This window comes from Phyllobates terribilis, unplaced genomic scaffold, assembly GCF_046119375.1.
Source record: "Phyllobates terribilis strain yellow unplaced genomic scaffold, ASM4611937v1 Scaffold_4__5_contigs__length_816908805, whole genome shotgun sequence".
Taxonomy (NCBI): Eukaryota; Metazoa; Chordata; class Amphibia; order Anura; family Dendrobatidae; genus Phyllobates; species Phyllobates terribilis.
This window is the reverse complement of record NW_027362764.1, coordinates 89,359,069-89,380,343: the sequence shown is the minus strand read 5'-3', so window position 1 is coordinate 89,380,343 and position 21,275 is coordinate 89,359,069. Positions and strand designations below refer to the sequence as shown.

Below are 21,275 nucleotides of genomic sequence, written 5' to 3'. Positions count from 1 at the left end.
CTGCAGTCTGTCAGAGGTGGCCAGTCTCAGTACAGAATGACTGTTAAAACCCAGTACGGGTGCTCAGTGCATCATGGTGGGGCCAAACTTTTAAATGCACCTTCCAACCTACTTTTTTTCCCCAATATCTCCACCCTCCTCTTTAATAGACAGCTCTGGCTTCATAAAGCCAGAGAATGGCGGAGATCGATGGAAAACTAGTGGCTGGGAAGGTGCACCTAAATGTTTGACCAAGACATGGGTGCACCTGTGCTGGGTCTGAACAGTCATTTTGTGCTGACAGTTTCATAAAGCCAGGAGCACGTGCTTGCAAGCAGTTTGCTATAGTGGGTAAGCGCTGGTCGGGTGCTGGATCTGGCCGGCTACAGTGGGAAAACGGCCTCCACTGGCACCATAGAAGACAGCACAGCTAGGGCCAGCACCTCGTCCGAATGGCCACTCATCAGGAGCGCAACGACCCCCGGCAAGAAGGAAACTGAGAGGCAGAGGAACACTGCTCTCCTGAAAAGCAGATATAAGAACAACTTTTGAAAGTCAGAACATTTTTTTTCTTCTCCCAGTGCATTTGTTGAACTTTTACCCATGTGCCACCAATGTGGCGTCAACTGATCTGTGGTCATTAATTTTTGTTTTTATTTATGTTACAATTTGTTTTTTTAACATGTACTTATTGGCTGATATTGCAGGGAAATCTGTAAAATGTTGACTCTGAAGTGCAGTATTACATTGTGGTCGCTCAGATAAATGGCTAACCACATGGATAGGTGCCAAAAAAGAGAGTAGTCTTTTAGGGGATCTTGACTTGGGGTGGGGGGGGTGTTTAATGGAGGACTCCCCTGTTATGGTATCAATGTGCCCTAATAACTGTACTCATGAGATAAACCTATGAGTATTTCCATGCACGTAGTGTTCGATATGGAAGACGTGGCCCTCAGCAGCTTGGCCTGGAGTTGACCATGAGCGTCACTTTTTTTTTTTTTTGCCAGATCCCTGTATTTTATAAATGTATGAGGTCTGCAGTTAAGCTGGCTTCCCACATCTTTCCTTTTATTTCTTAAATTGTTTTTTCTTTTCTTTACAGTGCCCCGCCGGACTCATTTTTTGGTCCACGTCAGCTTTTAGAATCTCCATTGTATTTATTATTCACGTAGGAAAAAAAAATCTTATCTTCTCTCAATTAAAATACGAACGGCACACGGATAATATTCATGCTACTGTTTTTTCATGGGGCTGTTGAGAGTCTGTCACCCTTCACACACTTCTGCTACCAGAAACCAGTTTATTGCCACCGTCTCATTTCTCACAACCTACGTGGTCAGATTTGGTTTTCTTCTCAGCAGAGTCTGCAATCTGATATCTTTGGTTTGCAGCCTCTCACGTCTGAGAAATCTCAGGTGTCAACCACATTGCACTTACACTTTTTAAAAAGCATCTGAAGCAGAGGATTTACTGCGGAGCAGGCGGCTTTTTCCTCATATGGCCATTACAGTCCCCTTTTATATAGAAGAATCGGAATCCAGTAAAGAGTATGGCGCCACCTGGTGTACAGAGTGTATAGCAATGTGCAAGTCCATGGAATGGGCTGAGTGCTGGAGGTCACACATGCTCAGTCACTCTCGCCACAGACTGTGCACTACAGAGCAGCCAATAGGAATGGCTTTCTGGAGGAGCAGCGCCTCAGCAGTAACATTATAGCATAGCCGAGAAGACTGGGAAAAGTAAGTAGTAACTATTCTGTCAGCTGCCAGAGGGGGAAGTAGACGGATACTGCTCCAAGTACTCTTAAAACCATTTAGAGTTAATTTAAATGAATTTCTGCCCATGTAGTGTATGGAAAGGCCTGGCCTCACAAACGCCTCTACTCTCTAGCCCTACCTATGACATCCATAATCTGTAACAAGACCTAGTGAGACAACTCCTCAAAGGAGCTGAATAATGGACTTCAAAGTGACTGTGAATGGCAGCCAATGATGATTTTTTTTTTCTTTTGACATTCTTTGCTCCCTGCCCCATATTGTGCTTTGTATTGTGGTCCTGTGATTGTGTAGGGTCTATTTTCATGCTTAGTTTTTTTTTTTTTTTTTTTTACCATGTAGGTGAATAAGTTTTTTTTATACTTTGTTTACCACCGACGGTCGGCTGCAGTTATACATTTCATATTGGTTTGCATTAAACAGTAAATCGATCGTGTTTTTTTTTTTTTTCTGTAAAGCGATCATCACTCCTATCATGTTCTCGTATCAGTCGCAACTCACAAGTTTGCTCTTCTTACAAGACCGTTCTGCAGTGAACTGATTGCTATGAATCTGTGTCAGTGGGTCCCAGTTGGGTTTCCGAGAGCCCCCAGCGGTCTAGTTTGCCCTATTTAAAGGAATACATCAAATCTAGAAATATTGAGTAAAGCAAATCTGAGACAACCTGCCCCAGTGGTTTGTCAGACTGCAGTATATATATATATATATATATATATATATATATATATATATATATATATATATATATATATATATATATATATATATATATACATATATATATATATATATATATATATATATATATATATATATATATATATATATATATATATATTATGAACACTCAAATAACACATCCTAGATCTGAATGAATGAAATATTCTCATTGAATACTTTGTTCTGTGCAAAGTTGAATGTGCTGACAACAAAATCACACAAAAATCATCAATGGAAATCAAATTTATTAACCAATGGAGGCCTGGATTTGGAGTCACCTCCAAAATTAAAGTGGAAAAACACACTACAGGCTGATCCAACTTTGATGTAATGTCCTTAAAACAAGTCAAAATGAGGCTCAGTATTGTGTGTGGCCTCCACGTGCCTGTATGACCTCCCTACAATGCCTGGGCATGCTCCTGATGAGGTTGCGGATGGTCTCCTGTGGGATCTCCTCCCAGACCTGGACTAAAGCATCCGCCAACTCCTGGACAGTCTGTGGTGCAACGTGACGTTGGTGGATGGAGTGAGACATGATATCCCAGATGTGCTCAATCGGATTCAGGTCTGGGGAACGGGCGGCCAGTCCATAGCTTCAATGCCTTCATCTTGCAGGAACTGCTGACACACTCCAGCCACATGAGGTTTGGCATTGTCCTGCATTAGGAGGAACCCAGGGTCTCACAAGGGGTCTGAGGATCTCATCTCGGTACCTAATGGCAGTCAGGCTACCTCTGGTGAGCACATGGAGGGCTGTGCGGCCCTCCAAAGAAATGCCACCTCATACCATTACTGACCCACTGCCAAACTGGTCATGCTGAAGGATGTTGCAGGCAGCAGATCGCTGTCCATGGTGTCTCCAGACTCTGTCACATCTGTCACATGTGCTCAGTGTGAACCTGATTTCATCTGTGAAGAGCACAGGGTGCCAGTGGCGACTTTGCCAATCCTGGTGTTCTGTGGCAAATGGCAAGCGTCCTGCACGGTGTTGGGCTGTGAGCACAACCCCCATCTGTGGACGTCAGGCCCTCATACCACCCTCACGGAGTTGGTTTCTAACCGTTTGTGCAAACACATGCACATTTGTGGCCTGCTGGAGGTCATTTTGCAGGGCTCTGGCAGTGCTCCTCCTGTTCCTCCTTGCACAAAGGCGGAGGTAGCGATCCTGCTGCTGGGTTGTTGCCCTCCTACGGCCCCCTCCACGTCTCCTGGTGTACTGGCCTGTCTCCGGGTAGCGCCTCCAGCCTCTGGACACTACGCTCACAGACACAGCAAACCGTCTTGCCACAGCTTGCATTGATGTGCCATCGTGGATGAGTTGCACTACCTGAGCAACTTCTGTGGGTTGTAGAGTCCGTCTCATGCTACCACGAGTGTGAAATCACAACCAACATTCAAGTGACCAACACATCAGCCAGAAAACAATGGTACTGAGATGTGGTCTGTGGTCCCCACCTGCAGAACCACTCCTTTATTGAGGGTTTCTTGATAATTGCCAATCATTTCCATCTATTGTCTATTCCATTTGCACAACAGCATGTGAAATTGAATGTCAATCAGTGTTGCTTCCTAAGTGGACAGTTTGAGTTCACAGAAGTTTGATTCACTTGGAGTTACATTGTGTTGTTTAAGAGTTCCCTTTATTTTTTTGAGCAGTGTGTGTGTGTATATATATTATCTACCTAAAACAAAAGATCTTGTAGAAATCCTGTAGGGAACGTGGAGTTGAGTCTCTTCCGTATTAGTCTGGCAGTTTGCTGAAGGGGCATGGTTTTAGCCACAGGGCATGGCTTTGTGTAGTGAGAGGTTTTTCTATAACCTGCTGACTTACAGCCAGTCCTAAAATTGTGATGATGAGGAGGGAGGAGACATGGGTGATCTCACAGGAGGTTTTACATATTGGGAGCAGTCACTGTGCATGGAGAAACAAATGGGTGTCATTCAGAAGTCCTGTGTTTTTCATGTACACGTTATATTCTATAAGCACACTCGCTTTTCCATGGCCACTAAAAGTAAAACAGAGAAATGTTTGTTTTTTTAATTTGATTTGCTTATCAAAATTGCACATTCAAGTCAATGGGTCTGAAAAAAAAAACAAAGAAAAACACAGTCTTCCAAGTTGTTTCCAGGTTTTACATATTATTGGGTAGGAGACACTTGAAAAAAATTTCTCATTATTCTGGCATTTGGCAAATATAAAAAATTACGGTAATCCTAATTGTCCTAAAACGGGAAAGGTTTATTCTGATTTCATGTCAGATATTGAGAAAAACATGCAGATGTGTCTTTATATATAGTGTATGGAAACTTCTGGTTTCAACTGTAAATCACATTGGTGAATGGTCTGGTCTTCTATGAGGCTTCTGTATGGGCACTCTATTGGCAGGGGCAGTGTGCTATCCTTCTGTATGGGCACTGTGGAGCGGGCACCTCTGGGCACTGTACTGGCAGGGGCTGTGTGCTATCCTTCTGTATGGGCACTGTGGAGCGGGCACCTCTGGGCACTGTACTGGCAGGGGCTGTGTGCTATCCTTCTGTATGGGCACTGTACTGGCAGGGGCTGTGTGCTATCCTTCTGTATGGGCACTGTACTGGCAGGGGCTGTGTGCTATCCTTCTGTATGGGCACTGTACTGGCAGGGGCTGTGTGCTATCCTTCTGTATGGGCACTGTACTGGCAGGGGCTGTGTGCTATCCTTCTGTATGGGCACTGTACTGGCAGGGGCTGTGTGCTATCCTTCTGTATGGACACTGTGGAGCGGGCACTGTACTGGCAGGGGCTGTGTGCTATCCTTCTGTATGGACACTGTGGAGCGAGCACTGTACTGGCAGCGGCTGTGTGCTATCCTGTATGGGCACTGTGGAGCGGGCACCACTGGGTGCTGGCAGTGTGCTATCCTTCTGTATGGGCACTATGGAGCGGGCACCTCTGGGTACTGGCAGGGGCAGTGTGCTATCCTTCTGTATGGGCACTGTGGAGCGGGCACCTCTGGGTACTGGCAAGGGCAGTGTGCTATCCTTCTGTATGGGCACTGTGGAGCGGGCACCTCTGGGCACTGTACTGGCAGGGGCTGTGTGCTATCCTTCTGTATGGGCACTGTGGAGCGGGCACCTCTGGGCACTACTGGCAGGGGCTGTGTGCTATCCTTCTGTATGGGCACTGGAGCGGGCACCTCTGGGCACTGTACTGGCAGGGGCTGTGTGCTTTCCTTCTGTATGGGCACTGTGGAGCGGGCACCTCTTGGTACTGGCAGTGTGCTGTCCTTCTGTATGGGCACTGTGGAGCGGGCACCTCTGGGCACTGTACTGGCAGGGGCTGTGTGCTATCCTTCTGTATGGGCACTGTGGAGCGGGCACCTCTGGGCACTGTACTGGCAGGGGCTGGGTGGTCTGGTCTGGTCTTGTGCTATCCTTCTGTATGGGCACTGTGGAGCGGGCACCTCTGGGCACTGTACTGGCACGGGCTGGGTGGTCTGGTCTTGTGCGAGTCTTCTGTATGGGCACTGTGGAGCGGGCACCTCTGGGCACTGTACTGGCAGGGTCTGGGTGCTATTTGGTCTGGTTGCAGTCAGTAGGGATATATTCTGGGTGCTCCTATATAGCGACATTCTGCTATGTAATCACAATTCTGTTCCTCCCTAGTTGCTGTGTGGGCAGAATCTGTGGCAGTACTGCTGTGTGGGCGCAATTTCACTGTTTGAACTGTATTTCCAGAGAACACATATTCATACCAGTATGTAAGAGAGAAAATCACTTTTTAGCCCTCAGTAGAATGTAAGCTCTTATGGACATTGACTCGTTGTTGGGATGTTTTCTTTTCCCTTTACTGCACTCATAGAACCTCTTTAAATCTTTATATATACAAAACTGCATAGTGTAGTGAGAAATGCGCTGACTCTGTAATGCAAAGGAAGAACATTTCTGCAACCAAAAAAATCTGCACAATTCGAATATATATATATATATATATATATATATATATATATATATATATATATATATATATATTGTACAGTACAGACCAAAATTTTTGACACACCTTCTCATTTAAAGATTTTTCTGTATTTTCATGACTATGAAAACTGTACATTCACACTGAAGGCATCAAAACTATGAATTAACACATGTGGAATTATATACTTAACAAAAAAGTGTGAAACAACTGAAAATATGTCTTATATTCTAGGTTCTTCAAAGTAGTCACCTTTTGCTTTGATGACTGCTTTGCACACTCATGGCATTCTCTTGATGAGCTTCAAGAGGTAGTCACCGGAAAAGGTCTTCACTTCACAGGTGTGCCCTGTCAGGTTTAATAAGTGGGATTTCTTGCCTTATAAATGGGGTTGGGACCATCAGTTGTGTTGTGCAGAAGTCTGGTGGATACACAGCTGATAGTCCTACTGAATAGACTGTTAGAATTTGTATTATGGCAAGAAAAAAGCAGCTAAGTAAGGAAAAATGAGTGTCCATCATTACTTTAAGAAATGAGGGTCAGTCAGTGCGAAAAATTGGGAAAACTTTGAAAGTGTCCCCAAGTGCAGTTGCAAAAACCATCAAGCGCTACAAAGAAACTGGCTCACATGAGGACCGCCCCAGGAAAGGAAGACCAAGAGTCACCTCTGCTTCTGAGGATAAGTTTATCAGAGTCACCAGCCTCAGAAATCGCAGGTTAACAGCAGCTCAGATTAGAAACCAGGTCAATGCCACACAGAGTTCTAGCAGCAGACACATCTCTTCAACAACTGTTAAGAGGAGACTTTGTTCAGCAGGCCTTCATGGTAAAATAGCTGCTAGGAAACCACTGCTAAGGACAGGCATCAAGCAGAAGAGACTTGTTTGGGCTAAAGAACACAAGGAATGGACATTAGACCAGTGGAAATCTGTGCTTTGGTCTGATGAATCCAAATTTGAGATCTTTGGTTCCAACCACTGTGTCTTTGTGCGACGCAGAAAAGGTGAACGGATGGACTCTACATGCCTGGTTCCCACCGTGAAGCATGGAGGAGGAGGAGGTGTGATGGTGTGGGGGGCTTTGCTGGTGACACTGTTGGGGATTTATTCAAAATTGAAGGCATACTGAACCAGCATGGCTACCACAGCATCTTGCAGCGGCATGCTATTCCATCCGGTTTGCGTTTAGTTGGACCATCATTTATTTTTCAACAGGACAATGACCCCAAACACACCTCCAAGCTGTGTAAGGGCTATTTGACCAAGAAGGAGAGTGATGGGGTGCTACGCCAGATGACCTGGCCTCCACAGTCACCAGACCTGAACCCAATCGAGATGGTTTGGGGTGAGCTGGACCGCAGAGTGAAGGCAAAAGGGCCAACAAGTGCTAAGCATCTCTGGGAACTCCTTCAAGATTGTTGGAAGACCTTTTCCGGTGACTACCTCTTGAAGCTCATCGAGAGAATGCCAAGAGTGTGCAAAGCAGTCATCAAAGCAAAAGGTGGCTACTTTAAAGAACCTAGAATATAAGACATATTTTCAGTTGTTTCACACTTTTTTGTTAAGTATATAATTCCACATGTTGGATTTCTTGCTGCAGTGCTGGTCATGCAATGCAAAAAATCTGCTACATCTTGCAATTTACGCAAAGTAGATATGATTTCTTGAAAACTAATTTCTACCGTGATAAGACGCTACAGATCTCCTGAGATCCCCAGAAATCAGCCGGTATTGCCAGTGCACATTACTGACATTCATGTAATTCGTGGGCTTCTGGTCTGCTAGCAAGAGTCACTGCTTGGTAGTGACCCTCTTCTCTAGCCCATAAAGGGGCTCTCAAACTTGGACCCCCCCCCCCCTGCAATTTTGCTTTAATGGGGGTCATGAACAGGGATTACCCTGCTGGGTCAAATTTCTTTAATAGTTATTGTCTTGATTTTTGCCACATTTGCAAAATAATTGAGCTGAACTAATTTGCATAATTGTATTTCCCATTTTTTTGTCTTTTGCCTGTAGAGTTTTCATCTCAAGCTCTCATAATGCACACCATTCTTCTAAAGAGGTGATCAACATCGTTGAAAATGGCTGACAAAAGCGGCAGGCCCGCACCCGGTCCGGTGTTCATTGAGGTCGACTACGACTATGAATACGAATATAAGAACAAGAAGATCATCATTAAACAAGGAGAGAGGTATATATTGATTAAAAAGTCGAATGAAGACTGGTGGCAGGTGAAGAAGGATGAAAACGCTAAACCTCTGTACGTTCCCGCTCAGTATGTGAGGGAGGTGGGCAGGAAGGCGTTGATGCCGCCCATTAAACAGGGCGTTCTGCCCAATAGTCCTCTGAAAGTCATGCAAGGGCTGCAGAGGTCGACGGAGAACATTAATAAATCTCCAGAGCTTTCGAGTTTTGGGAAAACCTCAAGTATTCGGGATGCCAATCAGAACTTTGGGCCCAGTAGTAGCCCTGGACAGACGAGAGGACTTACTCTAGATCTGGTACATAACAATGGTAAGCTGTGCACAGATTTGCATTCACCAAAGGCCACGAGCAGGAGCCCCTCAGCCATGCACTTTCCTGGCCCGGAACTTATGGATATCGAAAAGACTAGCTTCTCTAACGATCACTCGGACTCTGCCGGGGAGAACTCTGAAAAACTTCTCGCGGATTCTGAATCTGGTGATGAACTGAGCAGCAGCTCTACCGAGCAACTACAGGTAACTTTTATACTTTGTGACTGCACCATTGCCGTAGAGGGTTCCTGATTTCTGTTACATTATGTAATTGTATTATAAGGACTTGACTTCATTGTATCTTGTACAGCTCTTTTTACAAATGGGAGGGGAGCAGTTCAGGTAATGATGGAAATGATACGTCTGAATTAGCATAGACATGTGTAAGTGTGGTCGTAGTTACATGAAAACCTCAGTGCGATATGTGTTTACTGCAAATTCAGGCCTAATGATGTACCAAGATGAGAATTTCGACCATTGATTTGTAATGAGAAAACATCCTATAAAGATGCATAGTATGCGGCCATGTGTTTTCTCTAATAACCCCCCACGACAGGATGTAACCCCACCCTAATAGGGACAGGAAATACAAAGAGGTTTAAATAGCCCCTCCCACATCCTCCCTCCAGTGTTATTTCCTGTCCCTATCAGGGATGAAGAGGTCATCCCCGGTGTGCTGGGCCGGCGACAGGCGCTAGGGGAAAGCTACTAACCGGGCAGCGGAGGATCGAGCGGTCTTTACCTCTCCTCCTCAAGGCGCTGCTCCCGCCTCCTCTGGATTCGGGACCCCCTCCTGCAGTCCGCGCTCTCGGGCAAGGTCTGCAGGATCTTCTGACCGGAGGTCTCTCTGAGCTCTCCGGTCCATCTCCTCCTCCTCTCCCCCGCTGGATGCGCGGGCGATGCCGGCTCCTGGATGTGGAGCGCACGCCGCGGCGCCGGAAGTGATTTCGGACGCTGGGCGGTGGATGATGACGTCACTTCCAGCAGTTTGCATCCCACTGTGGACCGCATCAAAAAGCTATGGGGGAAAAAGAGCGGAATGCCGCGGGTGATCAGAAATCTTCACCTGGACACCGGGGGAGGAGCCCTCTAAACAGAGGGAGGCGCTGGTCCGGTCGCCCATAAAAGGAGCCCTGGACAGGAAGACCTCTACAGGTAGCACAAAACCATGTCTGTTGAAGCTTTTCGCTCTGCATCTGTAGAGCCCAGCGCCGGTCTGGTCCCAGTAAGTATGGCACTGGTAGTCCATCTCCCAGATGCAGGAAGTAGTGATTATAGCTCCCCTCCCCTTCTCCCCTCTCTTGTAGGGGGACAAGGAACCTGCATCTGGAGAAAAAGTTAAACCGTCATGCAGATGTCCCATCTGTACAAAAAAACTATCGTCCTCCCATAGAAAGCCCCTATGCAAGGACTGTACGGAGAAGATTATCAGACAGGAACAACCTTCTTTAATGGAGGAGATAAAGGGGATTGTATGTCAGGAGATCAAATCCTCCTTCGTCTCAGTCACTCTCCCTACGCCTCACCTAGTCAGGGTTCTACATCTACTCCCTCAGCAACCAAAAAGAGGAAAATTAGCCTGCCAGAGGGAGGGGAGGAAGACTCTCAAGAGGAGATATATATATCTCGGAAGATCTTCCAGAGGAAGGTGAACTAAGTCCAACCCCTGATAACTCCCAACGAGATATATTACTTTCCATCAGATAGCTTGGAGGAACTCCTCATGGCAGTAAGGAGAACTATGGAGGTCGAGGAAGAAAAATTGCCCCAAGCAGTACAGGATCAGATGTTTGGGGGGCTACGTTCCAGGAAAAAATTAGTGTTCTCTATACACCAGAGTATTAGGGACTTAGTCTTAGAGGAGTGGGAATTTCCAGAAAAGAGATTAAATACCCCTACAGAGTTAAGGGATAGATTTCCTGTGGACAATGAGACAGCAAAATGCTGGTCTGAAGTCCCAAGAGTGGATATCCAAATTGCACGAGTAGCAAAGAAAACCACACTGCCGTTTGAAGATTCCTCTCAATTAAAAGACCCCTTGGAACGCAAAATGGAGGGACTACTCAGAAAATCCTGGGAGACCTTGGCAACGCTATTAAGCACCAACGCAGTCTCTACGGGCGTAGCTCGATCAATGGCTTGTTGGCTAGATCAACTGGAGGAACACCTAGTTTCAGGCACCCCCAGAGAAGACATCCCTACCGCTTCTACAGAAAACTATGGGGTTTTTAGCAGACACCTCTGCAGAATCTGTGTGAGTGGCGGCAAGAGCATCTGGGCTATCAAACTCTGTAAGAAGAAGGGCCAAAAATGAAGTTGTGTTCCATCCCCTTTTAAGGGGAAATACATGTTCGGGAAAGCCCTAGATGATCTAGAGAAGGCCTCAGACAAGAAGGCGGCCCTCCCGGATCCTAGGAATGTGAGGAAGAGGCCTTTTCGTCCCTCACAAGAGCAGACCCCTCAATATAGGGGTAAAGGCAAAACAGGACGATGGAGCTACCCAAAAGGTAGAGGAGGCAAAAATCTTTTTCTCTCCCAAAACCAACGTCAGAACAGACCATGACGTCAGGACAGTCTGTGGCCGCATCTCTAGTTTTCTCCCTCAGTGGAAAGAAATCTGCTCAGACCCATGGGTCCTGAGGGTTGTCGAGTTCGGAGTAAAAATAAATTTCTCCTCCTATCCTCCAGAGAGGATAAGGTTAACACCGCTCTCCTCTCAGTCGTTGGGCCACCCTGATATCCTGTCTTGCAGACCTATTGTCCTCAGGGGTGATATCCCTGGTTCCTATAAGAGAGATAGGCACAGGACATTATTCCAGACTCTTCCTAATAAAAAAAACAAATGGCTCCCACCGAGTTATAATCAATCTAAGGCCACTGAATCAGTATATCCACTACCAACGATTCAAGATGAAATCTATCAGGTTGACGGTCCCTCTGATAAGATAGGACCATGTCATGGCACAATTGACCTACCTCCAGGATGCATATTGCCACATCCCCATACATCCCCTTCACAGGAGGTTCCGAAGATTCGCAGTGGCTCAGGGGGATCAAATAGTCCACTATCACTTCAATGTTCTCCCATTTGGAATTTCATCAGCCCCGGGAATATTTACAAAAGTCACGGCAGAAGTCATGGCTTATGTCAGGGGTCAGAACATTTCAATAGTACCATACCTCGACAACCTGTTATTAATTGGGCCCTCAGTACCAGTACTCCGAGAACATCTACAGTTGACCACTCAGATCCTATCGTCTCTTGGCTGGTTAGTGAACCAGAAAAAAATCAGATATGGTTCCCTCCATGGCAAAAACATTTCTAGGAGTACTATTGGATTCCCACAGCTCAATGTCATTCCTGTCCAAACAAAAACAGGTCATGATAAAAGCAAAAATCAATGTCCTAAGGAGCAGATGATCAGTATCATTAAGCGACGCCATGTCTGTCCTCGGGTCTGTGACATTCCTGTATTCAGATGGTGGCCTGGGCTCAGGCGCATACCCGAACATTACAGACCCACATCCTTACGAATTGGGATGGATCTCCACGGTCTCTGATCAGTAGAATCCCTATACCACCACGAGTAAGGACTTCTCTATTCTGGTGGCTGAACGGAAAAAATCTGAACAGAGGAGTACCATGGATCCAGAATCCGCTGGTAACCATAAAGGTGGATGCCAGCGAAAAGGGATGGGGAGCCATGGTCTCCCAAGAGCTATTCCCGGGTATATGGACCAAAGAGGTGAGCTCATCAAATTTCAGAGAACTAAAAGCTGTAGAGGAAGTCCTCAGAGCAGCAGAGCCTCTGGTCCAGAAATCTCACATTCAGATATTTTCAGACAATATCACCACGGTAGCCCACCTTCGTCATCAAGGGGGCACAAGATACGAAAGCTTAAAAGCAATCTCAGCAAGAATATTCTCCTGGGACGAACAACATCTTCTATCCTTGTCGGCTCTTCATATCAAAGGTTCAGTCAATATCCAGGCCGACTTCTTAAGCAGAACAAAGATTCATCCAGGAGAGTGGAGCCTAAACCCAGAGGTCTTCCAGATGTTAGTCGAGAGATGGGGCTATCCAGAGGTAGATCTCTTCGCCGGACACCAGAACGCGAAAGTACCTCAATATTTCTCCCTGGATCCAAACGGCCCTTGCCTGGGCGTGGACACATTCGCTTACAAATGGGAGTTTAAACTAGCACATGCGTTTCCCCCACTATCTATCCTTTCAAAAACCTTACAGAAGATAAGGACCGAAGGGATCAGAGTAATCCTAGTAGCCCCTCGCTAGCCAAAAAGAAGTTGGTTTGGAACGTTAACCAGTCTGAGTGTGGAGAGCCCTCTAACCCTTCCTCCCATCAAGGATCCCCTTATCCAGGGACAGATTCACCATCTGGATCCTGAGAGACTACACCTAACTGCCTGGCTTCTGAATTCCTGATATTAAAGACAAGAGGCCTCTCAGAGAAAGTCATCAAAACTCTCCAGAAGAGCAGGAAACCTGTAACGAACACCATTTACCATAAGATCTGGAAAACCTTCTTAAGGTGGTGTGCACCCACTCGCCCAGACCCTCATAGGGCTGATGTGGCTCAGATTCTAGACTTTTTACAAGAAGGCCTGGATAAAGGTCTCAGACCTAGTACTCTTAAGGTCCAGGTAGCGGCGTTAAGTACATACTTCGATCAAAGACTAGCGGAACATCAGTGGGTGAGAAGATTTATGACAGCAGCCACCCGCATCCACCCCTAGAGTAACAGACCTGGTTCCCCCCTGAGACCTTAACATTGTTCTGAAAGGGTTAACCATAAGACTGGACAGGCTGACCTGGAAAACTGCTTTTCTGGTGGCAATAACTACAGCCAGAAGAGTATGTGAACTACAGGCCCTTTCGATCAACGAACCCTACTTTAGAATCCTGGAAGATCGTCTGATTTTCCAACTTGACCCTTCATTTCTACCTCAGGTGGTCTCAAATTTCCACAGATCTCAGGAGATAATCCTTCCATCTTTTTTTGACAACCCAAAAGAAAAAAAAGAGATGTAATTCCACACTCTGGACGTTCGGAGAATAGTACTGCACTATCTTCAGGAAACAGAAGAAGGAAAGACAAGAACCTATTTGTCCAAACAGAGGAAAGAAAGCGGCAAAATCCACAATGGCAACTGGATTAAGAGGGCGATTACGGAGGCTTACCAGATCCAGGATCTACCTCCTCCAGCAAAGCTCAAGGCCCATTCTACAAGGGCGATATCTGTCTCCTGGGCTGAAAAAGCCAGCGCATCCATCGAACAGATATGCAGAGCTGCCACATGGTCCTCAATTCATACCTTCTCCAAACACTACAGACTAGACCTAATGTCTGTTGGAGATTTAGCCTTCGGAAGGAAGGTTCTTCAGGCTATTGTCCCTCCCTAGTATATCTTTGGTATACCTCCTGTGTGCTGTCGTGGGGGTTATTAGAGAAAATAGAATTAGACTTACCGGTAATTCGGTTTCTAATAACCCACCAGGACAGCACAGGCAATTCCCTCCCCCTCGCTTATTGTTTCTACGACCGCTTGATCAATAGAAATAAAAATGAATTTGCAGCATCTATACTCTTGTGGTCCTTTGTAATAACACTGGAGGGAGGATGTGGGAGGGGCTATTTAAACCTCTTTGTATTTCCTGTCCCTATTAGGGTGGGGTTACATCCTCCTGTGTGCTGTCGTGGTGGCTTATTAGAAACCGAATTACCGGGAAGTCTAATTCTATTTTTCTTTTGTCCAGTTGTGTAGAATCCACTAATTTAGCATATAGTAGTCGGTGATGACATTTTTGGCTGTATCACAGCACCTTAGTGCCATTTCCTTTGTTTTTGACTTTCTTACATATTTAATTAAAGAATATTACAAATATGGACGTGATCACTAGCTGTAATGCATTTAAATGGTAACTGTCTTGATGGACTAACTGAAGCCTGTCCTAGAATAATAATAGCATTCAGAAAGACAAGGATGTACAAGAGCAGTGTGAGCAGCTAATTCTTATCTCAGTACCCCTGGTATCTCCAGTATTAGATCAGATTCCAGGATGGACAGCATTGTGAGCGGCCTCTTCTTATCTCAGTACCCCTGGTATCTCCAGTATTAGATCAGAAAGACAGGATGGACAGCAGTGTGAGCAGCCTCTTCTTATCTCAGTACCCCTGGTATCTTCAGTATTAGATCAGAAAGACAGGATGGACAGCAGTGAGAACAGCCTTTTCTTACCTCAGTACCCCTGGTATCTCCAGTATTAGATCAGATTCCAGGATGGACAGCAGTGTGAGCAGCCTCTTCTTACCTCTGTACCCCTGGGATCTCCAGTATTGGATCAGAAAGACAGGATGGACAACGGTGTGAGCAGCTTCTTCTTACCTCAGTACTACTGGTATCTACTGTATTAGATCAGATAGACAGGGTGGACAGTAGTGTGAGTAGCTTCTTCTTACTCAGCACCTCTTGTAATCTCCAGTATTAGATCAGAATATTCCCTTGGAGGACATCTTGCTATACATGACATCTTGGTCCAATTAACATTTTAGAACAGGGTTCTGTCTTCACTTAGCCCAATATGAGGCCATGGCTGAGTTGGTTGATGCACGGATTGATGTTTGGGTAATACCCATAATAATAATAATAATTTTCTTTTTGGGTGTAGGAATTTCCTGTTTACTGTAGTGTCCTCAATGTAAAGGCTTCTCCATCACCAAAGTGGTGAAGATAAATGAATTGCTATAACATTATGTGCAGTGTCCCTTAAATCTTGCACCCCGTGGTTTAGCCGTGTGTTGTTCATTCTTTGCTGCATTCTTATAGATGTGATTCATATATCCGAGTGCTGTACATTATTACTGCTGCAGTTTTGCATTTTGTACTGTTATATTTCACATTTATGATGTAGTTTTATTATTTAGTTTTGCTTGTTCTTCTTTTGTGCCCTAGATACAAGCAAATTAATATCCTCTGCTCTGACTCGCATCATTGTGATGTCGCTGTGCCATTTGTCGCTAGGAGCAACCCGCCTCTTTAGGGATTTTTTTTTTAGCATTCTGTTTCTTTATCATGTAGAGGGAAAAAAAAGCTTATTTTATGGTTTCTGCTTGTTCAATAAGGTCATGTACCCATTTCACTGAAAAATTGAGACAAAATGGCCTTCAGCCCAACACAGTGGTACTATTAAAAATAAAAATAAATACACACGTGTGTGTGTGTGTGTGTGTGTGTGTGTGTGTGTGTGTGTGTGTGTGTGTGTATACAGTACAGACTAAAAGTTTGGACACACCTTCTCATTTAAAGATTTTTCTGTATTTTCATGACTATGAAAATTGTGCATTCACACTGAAGGCATCAAAACTATGAATTAACACATGTGGAATTATATACTTAACAAAAAAGTGTGAAACAACTGAAAATATGTCTTATATTCTAGGTTTCAAAGTAGCCACCTTTTGCTTTGATGACTGCTTTGCACACTCTTGGCATTCTCTTGATGAGCTTCAAGAGGTAGTCACCGGAAATGATCTTCCAACAATCTTGAAGGAGTTCCCAGAGATGCTTAGCACTTGTTGGCCCTTTTGCCTTCACTGTGCGGTCCAGCTCACCCCAAACCATCTCGATTGGGTTCAGGTCTGGTGACTGTGGAGGCCAGGTCATCTGGCGAAGCACCCCATCACTCTCCTCCTTGGTCAAATAACCCTTACACAGCCTGGAGGTGTGTTTGGGGTCATTGTCCTGTTGAAAAATAAATGATGGTCCAACTAAACGCAAACCGGATGGAATAGCATGCCGCTGCAAGATGCTGTGGTAGCCATGCTGGTTCAGTATGCCTTCAATTTTGAATAAATCCCCAACAGTGTCACCAGCAAAGCCCCCCCACACCATCACACCTCCTCCTCCATGCTTCACGGTGGGAACCAGGCATGTAGAGTCCATCCGTTCACCTTTTCTGCGTCGCGCAAAGACACGGTGGTTGGAACCAAAGATCTCAAATTTGGACTCATCAGACCAAAGCACAGATTTCCACTGGTCTAATGTCCATTCCTTGTGTTCTTTAGCCCAAACAAGTCTCTTCTGCTTGTTGCCTGTCCTTAGCAGTGGTTTCCTAGCAGCTATTTTACCATGAAGGCCTGCTGCACAAAGTCTCCTCTTAACAGTTGTTGAAGAGATGTGTCTGCTGCTAGAACTCTATGTGGCATTGACCTGGTCTCTAATCTGAGCTGCTGTTAACCTGCGATTTCTGAGGCTGGTGACTCTGATAAACTTATCCTCAGAAGCAGAGGTGACTCTTGGTCTTCCTTTCCTGGGGCGGTCCTCATGTGAGCCAGTTTCTTTGTAGCGCTTGATGGTTTTTGCAACTGCACCTGTGGACACATTCAAAGTTTTCCCAATTTTTCGCACTGACTGACCTTCATTTCTTAAAGTAATGATGGCCACTCGTTTTTCTTTACTTAGCTGCTTTTTTTCTTTCCATAATACAAATTCTAACAGTCTATTCAGTAGGACTATCAGCTGTGTATCCACCAGACTTCTGCACAACACAACTGATGGTCCCAACCCCATTTTTAAGGCAAGAAATCCCACTTATTAAACCTGACAGGGCACACCTGTGAAGTGAAAACCATTTCCGGTGACTACCTCTTGAAGCTCATCAAGAGAATGCCAAGAGTGTGCAAAGCAGTCATCAAAGCAAAAGGTGGCTACTTTGAAGAACCTAGAATATAAGACATTTTCAGTTGTTTCACACTTTTTTGTTAAGTATATAATTCCACATGTGTTAATTCATAGTTTTGATGCCTTCAGTGTGAATGTACAATTTTCAAAGTCATGAAAATATAGAAAAATCTTAAAATAAGAAGGTGGTCTGTACTGTGTGTGTGTGGCCAGTAGTTAAAGGGGTTTTCCCATCTCCAAGATCCTATCCTAATGTGTAATAATATTAGCAAATACCTTCAATTAGAAATGTAGTACAGTTTTTCTGATTTACTATGTCTCTTCCCTCATGTGCAGGCTCTTAAGTATTCATGGTTACGACCACTGATATGGTGACAGTTAGCTAGTTGCTAGTGGTCGTAACCATGGATACCCAAGGTACTGAAATGCCTGTACATGAGGAAAGAAACCTAGCTAATCAGAAACACAATACTACATTTCTAATTGGAGGTATTTGCTAATATTGTTATTATTACACCTACTGCATATTGGGATATGATCTTGGAGATGGGAATGCCCCTTTTAAGTAATCGTTTCTGTTGACTGGAATGTTAAGCCTGTGTCCTGTTATTTAAAGGGAGTCTGTCTGCACAAAAAGACTGTACAAACCAAGCCTAGACGGTCGGTTCACCCACGTTATGGCCAAAGAGCTCAGTGCAAATTCCTGCCTCCTTGTTTTCCATCTATCTCCAATCTTCTCTTCCTTGGGTGACAGCGCTGGCTTTACAAGAGTCAGAGAAGGACGAAGAGATGGAAAGGTCCGCTGAGTTGCATCGAGCGCCTGTGCTTGGTTTGATCAGTCGTTTTGTGCTGTCAGATTGTAACATACTGCATGCCACATTAATAATTGAATCGGACTTAATGCTACAGAACTTTTTTTTATTTACAAAATAAAGCAAATTTGCATTAGTTCTTTTTTGTCATTTTGTTACTACAGCTCCTATGCAGTCCCATGTGTCTCCATGGCAACAGAACTATACAGTCGAAAGAAGTAGTCAGACTTTCCTTCGTTTCCTACTTTTTGGTAACTCAGTAGATTAGCTGGAAATGAAGGATAGCTAGAAGCAGTTTATTGAATGCAGGTTTTGTTTTTTTAGTCTGTTACCATGGAGACACATTGCTCTGTATTGGAGCTGTAAACCAACCGTAGTAGATTTTTAATTGCAACCTGTTGCAAAATTGCTAAATTTTCTCAGTTTAGAAATGTGTAAATGGCCTTTAGGAAAAAAAAAATCAATGTTCTCTTTGTCATGTCGTGCCGGGAGGAGCATCTGGCCGCCCCAAACACATTAGATTGCTGGCTGATCTCATCAAATCGGTGTTATCTGCCATGTAAAGCCTAATGCCTACGGCCGGCTTACACTTTCCTCTGTAGTGCGTGGCTGCACTTTGCAGAACTTCAGATAAATGATTAATGATGTAAATGGAAATGAGACTGTTTTCTCCTTTTAGAAAGTTCAAACCATTTTATAATGTGTAAATGTTTTATGCTCCTTTTGTCAGGGATTCAGCTTTGTAAAGCGGTGTAATTATGTCAGCCAGAAATAAGAGAATAACATCGCCGCCTCAGTTCTGCGTGACTGTCGTCGGTCAGGATTTTGGCTGCTGCACTTTGTGGATTTTCCTAATCTTTGCTGTTGTATTTAAACCTAAAATAATTTCCTCCTTGAGTGCTCTAATGAAAGGTAACCGATAAGTGAGAGTCCCACTGCCCGGACCCCAGCAGTCAGCTATAATCAGCTGGATACATGTGTTTTTTTTTTTTTTTTTTTTTTTTTTTTTAACACTGAAGTCTGTGAACAACTTATCTGTTAATTATCCATCTATTGTTCTCCCATCTGTTTTTTGGTTACTGGAGGTGCAAATAAATATTTAACATATATTACTGGACATGTGAACTTTCAAGTAATCGTCTATTTGAAACTGATCCAGAAAACGAAAAACAGATCTGTTCAAATGAGAGAACAACGGATGGAGAATTAACGGATCCGTTTTCCGTAGACTTCAATGTTAAACGGATCCAGCTAAAATCAGTTTTTTAAAAACAGACAAAACAAGTTGTCTTATTACTGGACATATGAACATAGCCTAATGCAGCACTATCCTGCCACCATCTCACGGACACAATGACTTGGTTTTAGTGAACGTCACCTATGGACAGGACAACGACCCCGTTCACGCTTGTATCTGTGACTGGTTTAATTATTCTTGTTGATCTCTTCAGGAACCACCTTGTTTGCTCTTGAAGGTGTATGGCGGCACTCCCTAAAGGGACATTATTAGTCTTCAGTGTGATGGTTTCAGATCATCCCACACCTGTAGGAGTGACCATACAAAGCCTCAAATTCACAGGAAAGCTTGTAAATGCTTCACACCATGTCAGAAAGTGTCGCTTTCTAAACTGGCCGCACACATGACTGAGCGGTGAGTCAGTTTGTGAGTAGCTGCTTCTGCTCCTTACAAGATCGCCATAAACATCAGCTGTTAGAGATGTTTGCTTTTTGGACAGGGCTTCCCAACATAAGGGCCGCCGCCTCCTGCTGTGCAGGTGCCGCCGCCTCCTGCTGTGCAGGTGCCGCCGCCTCCTGCTGTGCAGGTGCCGCCGCCTCCTGCTGTGCAGGTGCCGCCGCCTCCTGCTGTGCAGGTGCCGCCGCCTCCTGCTGTGCAGGTGCCGCCGCCTCCTGCTGTGCAGGTGCCGCCGCCTCCTGCTGTGCAGGTGCCGCCGCCTCCTGCTGTGCAGGTGCCGCCGCCTCCTGCTGTGCAGGTGCCGCCGCCTCCTGCTGTGCCCGCCCAGTCACGCTGAAAATAGAGGGGAATCCTGACAGTGTGCACATCACACATTGCCACTATCCAGCAATGTGCAGTCACATAGTGACAGCAGGAATATCTCTTGAGCCTGAAAAACCTCTTTAAAATTAGAAAATCCCTTTAATAAACATTAAACAGATGAAAATATGTTCCACTTACATATGGAATATGTTCCCCTGCTGTCATGTTTGGTGAATCCTCGCTGTAAGTGTACAATTGCCCTGCAGCACCCCCACAGGAGAAGTGAAGTGTTACACCATGTCCATTCATATCAATGGACTGGACAGAGCTTCTGATCTTAACAGTTAGAACGGATCCTTTTTAGGTTTTTGGAGCCGAGACTCTCCAAATCTTCCTCCAGAACGCATAAACAAAATAATAGACTCTGCAGATCTCTGCATTGTAGGCGTCACGGATCGTGCTGCAGATTATGCTGTTCATGCCGATCCCTGAACTATCAACCTGCAACGTGTGTGAATGGAGCCTTCCAGATATCTGAGCAGGGCTGCAGTGATGGCAGTGCTCCCTGGAGAATTTTTTTGTTCTGGTGATCAGAGGAGGTCAGTCTTTATTAATGGGATCTTCTTGTGTGTTTCTATTAGGCTGACATTTCCCCATTAAATATTTTGCTTTGCCAAAAATTGTGAATTCAAAAGTTGCAAAAAGACATCGTGAGTCGTGACTGATCACACGTGGTGCTGTGTAGAAGTGATGGCGTTGTTGGGATATCGGCCCCCATGTAGTATGTGCGGGCCCCTCCACCGGAGCAGCGGCCCCCAGACTTTTT

General features: G+C 45.0%; 1 protein-coding gene across 9 annotated transcripts in view; it reads left to right on the top strand.

The window, feature by feature from the left end:
- The window catches only part of ARHGAP12 (Rho GTPase activating protein 12), a 99,379-nt gene that overhangs the window by 7,163 nt on the left and 70,941 nt on the right, over positions 1–21,275 (top strand). For 8 of the 9 annotated variants that reach the window (XM_073677624.1, XM_073677623.1, XM_073677622.1 and 5 more), the window contains exon 2: positions 8,441–9,144. In XM_073677624.1, the coding sequence (XP_073533725.1) occupies positions 8,506–9,144 (639 nt within the window). In that variant the 5' untranslated portion in view covers positions 8,441–8,505. Of the gene's footprint in view, positions 1–8,440; positions 9,145–21,275 lie in introns of those variants that run through there. The other variant, XM_073677625.1, reaches the window with a different exon arrangement.